This window comes from Nothoprocta perdicaria, unplaced genomic scaffold (genome assembly GCF_003342845.1).
Source record: "Nothoprocta perdicaria isolate Ctin4 unplaced genomic scaffold, notPer1 scaffold_319, whole genome shotgun sequence".
Classification (NCBI taxonomy): Eukaryota; Metazoa; Chordata; class Aves; order Tinamiformes; family Tinamidae; genus Nothoprocta; species Nothoprocta perdicaria.
Window position 1 is genome coordinate 294,617 of NW_020455554.1, and position 9,610 is coordinate 304,226.

The following is a 9,610-nucleotide window of genomic DNA, read 5'->3' on the forward strand; positions in this document are numbered from 1 at the left end:
CCGGCCCCGGCCTTCACCTCGGCCCTGCCTCACGCTCCGAGCGGAGCCCGGCAGGGGTTAAAAAACACACGTGTAAAGATGGAAACATCCGTGGAGTGAAACAGCTTTATGGAGGACAATCTGTCAGCGCAGTCCGTTCCATGGCACCGCTCAGCTGGCATSAGCTTCCCCCGCTGCAGCCCTCAGGCGCCAGGGCTGCCCGCGGCCAGGCGCTTCCTCGCACGCGCCCTCAGGAGCCCCTTGTGCCGCGCGGTCTGGGCGGCCACGGGCATCCACACGATGCCGGTCACCAGGAACACGAGGCCAATGGAGAGGCACACGGGCCCCAGGGCGTGCGGGATGGCGGCGTGCCGGGACAAGTGGAGCGCGCCCATGGCGGCGCTGCCGGCCACGAGCAGCCCGCCGACCACAAGCAGCGTGGCCGGCCTGCTGTAGTAGCACCAGGGGCTCTCCTCGGCCCACACGGGATTTGCCTCAGGCGTCTCCAGAGGCGGGAAGGCAGGGCCAGGCGAAGCCACCTCCTCGGTAGGGGCTGTCTCTATGGCAGACATTATCCCACAAACAGTGGCTGTCAATAGCCCAAAGGTGGGTCCTGTGAAAGAAAACAGAACAAAACAATACCCCACACTATTGATTTCCTTTGGTAATAAATTGCTTTTCACTTTGGAACTTGCAGTAACAACTCAAATTCTTTTGTCTTAAAAATAATCACTTTTGGGATATAAATCCTATTCTGCCATTCCCCGGTTATTTTGTTGATCCTACAGCTTTTAGAGTTTAAAGCTGGCTTCATTAAAAACCTGTTAGAATGTGTTTCCATTCCTGCCTCGCGTGAGGGAACCAAGTAACTCTCTGACTTCAGACCCCTCAAACATGCCGGGGAAGGAAGGTAACGTTGCCCATCACCCAGATTCCCAAAGGAAGTTCACATGCTTGCCTAGCTCTTGTTATTCCAGCCCGTTTGGTGCAGGATGTGGCTTTTGGGTAGTTGAGCAAACGTGAGGATCCTGAGCACAGCAGGATCTCTGGTAATCACGTGGCACCTACAAGAAACAGCCCCACAGGTTTGTTTAATTAGAAGGTTGCTAGGATTAAAAGATCTAATTGCACAAGGAGAAGAAGATAACATAGAAGGAGCTTTAAGCAAGTCAATATTAACCATCGTAAATTATTTGGAAAGCACTATTAAAGGACGCAGTTGTAGCACTGTAGCATTCTTACCTGTACACCAAGCCTGGGCCCCAACCAAGGCCTAATTTCTGCAAAAATAGTTTGTAAAGAAATGTCTATCTTATCTCAGCATCCCTCCTGCAGAGGGTTTTGTTTGATGGTACTCAGATATTTGTTTATTAGTAGCAGTTATTCTTCAACGCACTTGTGGGSAAGGAATGTGTTTTGGCTTCAGTAGAGTGATAAGCTAAGTCAGCTAATTGTTTCATTGGAGTTTTAATTTCTAACAGTTACAGCAGGCTTTGGAAACACTTCCCTCCTAACTCTGGTTTATCCCCAGCAGGTAGTGCTCGCTCTAAAACTAACATGAAAAACAAATGGAAAACTTGGATTAAGATCCATTCAGAACAACCACTTTGTGCATCAATAAAGGAAATATTTCAGTAGTATCTTTATTAAACCTTTCAAGTAAGAAAGAAGATTCCCTGCAGAATTTAGAGCCAAATTAAAATCTTTGGCAGGAAAGATTAACAATAAAAGGTTACGTGGTTCATTTAATTCACAAAAAAAAAGAAAAGGGGGTAGAGGGCCAGGAAGGAAGACAGTGATATTTTGGAAGCTTCTCTTCCTTTCCACCCTCCCTTAGGTCACTATGGATCCTGCTTTCAGGATCTATACAGCAAGTTTAAGTTCACATGAAAGATGAGTAAAACACTTTTGGCTAAAGTCCCTATTTTAAATTCAGAATTATAAAGCTCCCAAGAGAACTTACAGTCTTACAGCTTTATTACMAGATTCATAGCTCTGCTAGCTGCTCCACAAACATTAAGTTAGCTCCTCCCACCTGCCCGCTCATTTTTGAAGGAAAAAAAAAAAAAAGAAAGAAAAAGTGAGGTCAAAGATACAGTACTTTAAATAATGATTCTGATGCCTAGGAAACCCTTCACATTCTATTTCCAAAGTCAGCCAAATCAGAACAGGAATTGCAGGAACAAAAATGCTCAGTCTATAAATAGCTATTAGTATTTACATATGAACATACCTGATTTATTTTAGTCTCTTGATGCCTATTCCCAGAAATGTCCTTACATAGGCTCAGCCTGAGCTATTGCATGCTGGCCGCTCATTTAAGACTGATCTTAACACTCACTAACATGTCTCACAGAGTTAAAGCAGCTCAGCCTCTGAGGAGGTGTTTTCCATCTTGCCACTGACAGCCCACAGAAACCTCACTCTTTTCTTTTCTTTTCTTTCCTTTTTTTTTTTTCTTTTTTAATCCACAGTTACCCTAAGGACGTGAAGCAGTAGTTTGGCCCTTGCTGATGGTTGGCTGTAATTAGCAAAATGAACACAGCTTTGTTTTACACATGGTTTGATTCTGTAACCAGTGATGCCATCATCACTGCTTCAACTTATTTGGAATGAATGGTGCTTTTCCTTATTTCCTCCTTTCCTGATTTGCAAAGTGACAAGATATCCTAATCCTCTTAAGCAAGCAGGAGAAACATTAGTAAGAAATAGTTCCCTGAATGAAAGAAAAAAAAAAAGATTTTAATTCCTTTGCCGTCAGCGCTGATTTTCGGTGTATGTAATTTGTTGGAAAGCTGGGGAATACAAGTCCCTGTAACATGACTGGTAATTTGCTGCTTGTAAACAGGAGTGACTGCTGCAAATGGCTCGGAGCGAACATCTGCAATATATTCTTCCATTTCTCACTGAATTTAATTTCTTTCAACTGAAGGGTACGCCGATTAAAGGAAGAAGAAAATCCCCTCCGTAGCGCTGCATCGTAGCTATTTATCTGCCAGAGCCCTAGGTTACGCTGCAAAGGAAAAGGAGCAAATTGGGCGATGGCAACCTCTGYGTTTCTGTATTTCCCCCCGCCGTGGCTCAGCCTGTAGCTGGATCAGCCACTTCCCACATCTAACCCTCTAGCTGTGTGAATTCCAGAGGCACGGACTGCCTCTAGCTGCCAGGGAATTATGTTCCAAGGCAGCTCCTGGTCATTTTTCTAATGTGACGGGTGTTTTCCTTTTCCCCAGCCCCTGCACGCTGGTGTGTTTCACTATAAATTACTCATACAGACTTCATGGTCTTCGTATCATAGTCTCCTGCTCATCCCCAAACTGAGACACTAAGGTTTTATTTTAGCGCAGACGGCTGGAACAAGAACTTGCGGGAAGGGGGATTCCGCTTCGCCTCTCGCTGCGCTGTTAGGGAACGCGCGGAGCCCGGGCGGAGCGCGAGGGGATTCCTGCTGCCGGAGACAGCAGCCGCTGCCAGCGCGGAACCGGCGGGGCCGTGGATCCAGCCTCGCCTCTGCTTGATGGAGGAAGGGTGTGATGCAATGGAATAGGAGGTCACGGGTGGCAGAAAGCCGACTTCATCTATCGAGCAGAAACTTTTCTCTAATGTTTCTTTTACCATTTTAACTTAGCTCCGGTAGTTCCCAGGCAGCAAAACAATACGGGTAAAGGAGGTCCCCAGCAGGAAATGGATGGGATAGGTTTTCAGAACCTGCCAAACTAGGCTGATTATGGACTTGGCTAATCTTTCTTTCATTATCTTTTTTCCTGTCTGAATTGGAATAGTCTCGCTAAGGAAGCTTTTTACCTTTACATCACTATCTGCTTTTTATTCACACTGAGGAGGGCCTGAAATAAATCAGAGGAAAACAACGACCTACTCTATCAAACTTCAAATACGTCAATTGTCGGTTCTGCGGAATGTGGTTTTTTGCCTCTGTGGACTGATTCACGTAGCTGGTGTACTCCTAAACCATAGATGTTTTGGTGTTTTTCAGATGGAGGATACAACTGTATTGAGACGAGCTTGTGAATACCTTCAACTGTTCAGGCAGCAGAAACAAGCCCCTTAAGTGAAGGTAAGGAGATCTGGTTTGCGTTTGCTAAAGAAGCTTACAAAGATTTGAGGAAAAAGACTAATACGCCAGCTTTGGAAAAAAAATTACATTTATTTTGGAAATGGAAAAAAGTATGTAAGAGATTGCTGTAGAAACAACATGCTAAACAGATTTTCTCAATTATTAGTTATTAGACTTAGTCTTTTTTAGTGTAAGAGATTATAAAACTCACTTTCAATGAATAAATATTTATATTTTACTTGTCATTCTCTCTGAAAAAYGCATTATTAAGAATAGTTGACTGAGAAATGGAAGGAGCTATAGAGATATATATGGTAAAGAACGCTCTAAGTTGCACCCCAGCCTACAAACAGGGACTTAAGATAGATTGCATGGTACTTTCCTAATCTGGTGTTTAGCTTCTATCTAACCTTCTACAAGCTACTCAATTCCATGGCCAGCATATAGCTTAACAGTTACCAAATATTTAAACCCGTAAGAATCACATTTGTTTTATTCTGATAAAAGAGTACTTAGGAAATAAAATGTGAAAATGTAACTATAGAAATATTACATGTGAATGCATTTGTGATTTTTGATATTAAGATGGTGTTCAGACTCAGAATACAATTACTTCTCACTGTTTTTAAGACCACAATGATAAGCACGACTACTTGCAAGGTAACTTTTATGCTCTGAGGTTCAGAAAAATAATAAGTCTTTTTCTGGAATATAATAGAACAGCATGGAAAAATCCCAGGAAGTTGCCTTTTAATATAATGGACTTTCTAAGCAGAAAGCCAGCATTGTAGCAGTACATGAGGAATGCTGAAAAATGATTCAAACAGGTTAYGACAAACTTTGCAAAGTAAAGAAACCTTATTTGGTAGGATAGGAAAGGGAAGGCAGCCTAAGCAGTTAAAGAGGATATAGGATAGGATATATGAGTTTAATAAATTCACATTTATATTTTAAACTGATTAGGCTGCATTTGCTAAAATTGTAAATCCCTTTGCTGACTGCAAGACAAACCTGCCACAGAGCAGARAGGGAAAAACAGGAACACGAACATGAAGAACAGACCTTGTGCAGATCTCGGTTGCCGTCACGCAGCTGAGCTAGGGAAATATCCCGACAAGAGAGACTGTTGACCAGGTCAGAGGGATGGATGAAGCAGTGACAGTGGAGAACAGCTGATGGTTCCCCTGGGACTGAGAACTCCCTTCTCTAACACAAGGTGAAAAATAAACAAGTTATGCTTGCAACTATTTGAGCCACGTTTTCTTTGAACATAAGGGAAAAATAGCTTAGTGAGAATGGCATGTAGAGTTCTTGAGCACTTACCCCAAAACAGAAAACACAAACTAAAACCCCACAAGCTTCTTATACTATCCAATGCTTAAAAACCAAAAAAATCCGATTAAAAAAAAAAAGTAGTGTCAAGAAAATCACTGCCAATGCATCTTACCACCTAGCATAGCCATRACTCTGGCTTTTGCTCAGGCAAAAATAGCTAAAAATATATTAATCTTTGCTTGTAGTCAAGCTGCTGGTCTGCCATAGCAGGACTAAAATTGATACAGCTCACGCTGTTCATTACATTGAACAATTCAGGAAAAGCCACAGGAGTTAGATCGAATATTATACATTGTGATTTGCTTTAACCTGTAGTTGCTCCTATGGCAAATCACACTGAAAAGGCTCCTCTCTGTGGTGTTTCCTAAGCTGYTAGAGAAAGCTCCATCCCCACCCTCGGACACTTGTATTTTACATGCTTTCATTGTAGACTACCAGGAGATAAAAGAGACAGGAGCAAGTGAGAGTGTTAATTTGTTCCACCCTCTCCATTAGTGGGAAACAGTAGTTAAATCAGTGAAGGAAAAAAAAGAAACAAACAAACCAACCAAAAAACACACCTAGGATCAGATTTTATTGAGTTGTTACATTAATAAAATAATGTATTTGCTTCCTAAAAAGACATACTTCAATGACTATATGAAACGGTACAACACACAATACTCAGGCTGGCTGTGGGCTGATTTTTTTTTCCTGGGTGTTTATTTAGGTGTTTTGGAAGGTTTCTTGGCTGACTGTACTAGTTTGCCAGGTTTAGGTGTTGCAAAAAACTTTGCTTCAGGCTTTTTGGGAGTCTTTTTGAGCTCTTTCTTCTTTATGGCCTCCTTTGACGGGTTGAGCTGCTTGGCTTGTTCTYGTTTTGGTGATTCTGGCAGACTTGTCTTCTCTGCAGTAACTTTATGTTTCGTTTTTGGAGTCTCCTGAGGGAACGGATTTTTCCTCTTACCAAGACGTGTTTTAGTTTTCTTGCCCAGCTTGCCACCTTTTCCTGGACTCTCATTTGGTTCTGTTTTCTGCATTAAGAGAAAATGAAAAGGGCTGGATTAGTAGAGCTGTTGTGTAAAGGCATGAACTGACTGCACTGCATCTGTGCACTGAGCCTAGTCTTCCCTCAAGACTGACGCATTCCCATGTGATGATATATAAAAATGCAATGGAATTAATTATTACAACTTTTAATTAAATATATCTATGTTTAAGTATCAAACTGTTTCTCAATCACTTCACTTTGTTCTGAGTTCAGATCTGTCACTCTAGCTAGACTGAACCTCCAGTGTTGAGAAGGGCAGTAAGTCCTGGCTTACTTTGTCCGTAAGAGGGGTCCACAGAGAAGCTTCCAAGGTCTCCTCCCCACCTCTACTCAATCCTTGCTGTCATGATATTGGACAAAAAGAGCCTATTTCACTTGAAGAGTGCTGAAACATACTATTCCCTCAGGAGCCAAAATGTGATCGGTTTGGAATGTTCAGTCTTAACCAAAATGTGAGTTTCTCAGCATTACTAAAGCATTACCTTCAGCTGAGCAACACCGCTCGTTGGCTTGTCAATAGGCACTAGTTGGGGAATTTCTCCATCGTCGTCGTCATCTGGCTCTTGAGCCAGTTCTGCTTCTTCCTTCACTGCTGGCTCTTGGTCAGCAGCGATGTCCTTAGCTTCAGTTGTCACAGCAACTTCACTTGAAGTCATTTTTTCACCGGCTTTCTTTGGTTTCTTTATCCTTTTTTTCTTTCCCTTCTAGAATTAATTGCAAGTTTATCTCAGACATATACCCACAGCATTTCTGAGTTATACAGAAATCTGGTTTAGTATGGGTAGGACACCCGACATTTTAGCAACATCAGTGTAAATACTGTTGTTCTATTGACTGACTGCTCAGCCATGTTAAAATATCAAAAAATGTTTAACTGACAGAGTGAGAAGAGCTCATTTTAAGTACCCTATAAATGTGCCTAACTTATTTTAGGCATAAAAACACCATATGCAAGTATTTGTGTAAAGAATAGCTGATATTTTCTTTTTCCCACCCAAACAGGTCAAAACCCAAAGGATATTTCAGTCTGCGACTTATTGGCTAATCAATGGCATCTGAATAAGTAATGGATGCATAACTTTACTCATGTATCCRTTAGTTTTTGTTCAGATAGAAAATGGGAAACATTAAATTCAGTAATAATTCAAGAAATTCTGAGAAGAAATCTCAGAWACCTACAGCTAAAGGGTAGAAACTGGTAGCTCTCAGAAGAGCCCATTACCGTTCTATTTCTTTCTAACCTACAAGGGAGTTTCCATGATCTTGCAACACTGAGCACTGCAAGAGCGCAGAGCACCTAAAGCCATTTCTAGCCACAGCTGCCTAAGATCCAATGTCACCATGTTTAAAATCAACATATTAGATACTATAACAATAAACAGGTTTGTTTTTACCTTTTCTTCCTCTTTATCAGTCAATGGCTCTTTGTCAAGCTCATCCAACTTGGAGATTTGGGCAGTAAAAATTGGAAGAGCAATCGATTTAGCTGTTTTGAGGTGGAGAATTTTGACATTTTTCCAGTTCTGCAACAAGAGCAAAGTATATTATACAAAACCAACAAAGCGGAGGCAAGGCACTTCCTAGTTCCGCGCTGTGAGTCGGCAGCAGTACCTTCGGCAGCTTCTTCCCTATCACCTTGGCGGCAGCCATCACGTTTTCTACTATCTCATCAGCTTTCATTCCCGTGTGACCAATACGGGCTGTACTGAAAGGAGACAAGAGCAATGTTTAGGTACAGGTAAAAAATGACCAAAAAAGAAGAGAGGAAAAAAAAAAAAGAAAAGAAAAAAAAAGCTTCTGGTCACTTGATTTGTTCTTAAGCACTTCCAGATATGAAAACCCCACTTATCTGCAGTTATCTTAATGTAATAAATGGCTTGCTATTACTGTAATCTCTTGTAGCAAGTCCCAACAGAGTTACCTGTACTACAGTCGCCTTTTTGAGGGGTCTGGATATGTGATTTCTACTTTATATTACTAAGCATGTTGCAGATTTAGATCTAGGTTTTAGATGCAAGACAAACACAAAAGACTATGAAGAATAGAATATTTTGCAATAGCTTTTATCCAATTTAACAGTAAAATTTCTAAGATTGCATTTGCTGTTTAATARTGACAGTTGCCTGGAAATTCCTCAATTACCAGCAAAAAGCAGTGACACCCTACAGCAAGACTTATTAAGTAAAATTATTGATTTCCTGATTATAGCTGTTATGATTCATCAGGGGGACTGTAGGGTTTGACTCTTAACCTTTTTTATTCACCTATTAATGAGATAACCGAGAAYTCCTCTGGCTGAGGTGCTGCAGCGAAGCGGAGCACTGCCGGCCTGGTACTTACTAGCAGCAGCCCTTGTTGGTGACCGGGAGCACGGACCCCTGCAGGTACTTGTTGAGTTCCTTGGCGAGGTTGCTGGCTTGCAGGTTTACGGATAAAGGAACCCTGGAAAGAGCGGGGAAGGGGCAGCGCTGCAACAACAGGGATCCGATCGCTGCCACAGGATCCCGCCCATCGCTGCGCGCAGCGCCGGGGCTTTGYCACTTACTTTTTACTCCGATAGAAGTGTTTGCCGAGGTGCGAGGGCAGCAGCCGCCTGATCCGGGCGTCCGACAGAAAGAGGTCGAACCTGTTCATGAGCCGGCGCTTCGCCTCGAAGGGTTTGTACTCGCTTTTGAGCGTTTTGTACGAGATGATCTGCAACACGAGCGACAGCTCAGCGCCGGCCCCCCACGGCAGCCAGCGCACAAACAGCCCGAGGCGCTGGCGGCCCCTCCGGACCCGCGCGCGGGGGCCACCCACCCACCCACCCACTCACCCGCGTGACGCCGCTCACGCCGCCGCGCGCCAGCAGCTCGCGGTACGCGCGCTCCGTCTGCTCCGCCGAGGCGCCCGGCTCGTCGCGCGTGAACAGGCACACCTCGGCCGCGTCGCCGCGCACGCCGTGCGGCAGCGGCCTGCGGGGAGAGCGGCGGTGAGCGGCGGCCCAGGGCCCGCCCGCCGCCCCGCTCCATCCCCGCTCCGCCGCCCCGCTCGCTCACAGCGTGATGAGGCGCGCGGCGCGCGGGATCTTCCACACGGTCAGCACCAGGAAGACGCTCTCGCCCTCGCCGAGCAGCCGCTCCGCGCCGCTCCGCGCCAGCGCCAGCAGCGCCTGCGCCGCCCTGCGCACCTGCGGAGCACCGAGAGCGGCG

The 9,610-nt window shown here is 44.2% G+C and overlaps 2 protein-coding genes across 2 annotated transcripts in view; both read right to left on the minus strand.

Annotated features, from left to right (window-relative positions):
• LOC112950440 (major facilitator superfamily domain-containing protein 1-like) overlaps positions 1-551 on the minus strand; it is a 10,269-nt gene extending 9,718 nt beyond the window's left edge. Inside the window, exon 1 of the mRNA XM_026042971.1 lies at positions 224-551. Coding sequence (XP_025898756.1) covers positions 224-551 — 328 coding nt within the window. The remainder of the gene's footprint in view (positions 1-223) is intronic.
• A 5,396-nt stretch (positions 552-5,947) lies between these two features.
• Positions 5,948-9,610, minus strand: part of RSL1D1 (ribosomal L1 domain containing 1) — a 5,527-nt gene continuing 1,864 nt past the window's right edge. Inside the window, exons 3-10 of the mRNA XM_026042972.1 lie at positions 9,458-9,588; positions 9,235-9,373; positions 8,965-9,113; positions 8,760-8,861; positions 8,031-8,124; positions 7,814-7,942; positions 6,902-7,123; positions 5,948-6,402 (exon numbers count right to left, since the gene is read on the minus strand). Of these exons, the coding sequence (XP_025898757.1) occupies positions 6,091-6,402; positions 6,902-7,123; positions 7,814-7,942; positions 8,031-8,124; positions 8,760-8,861; positions 8,965-9,113; positions 9,235-9,373; positions 9,458-9,588 (1,278 nt within the window). The 3' untranslated portion in view covers positions 5,948-6,090. The remainder of the gene's footprint in view (positions 6,403-6,901; positions 7,124-7,813; positions 7,943-8,030; positions 8,125-8,759; positions 8,862-8,964; positions 9,114-9,234; positions 9,374-9,457; positions 9,589-9,610) is intronic.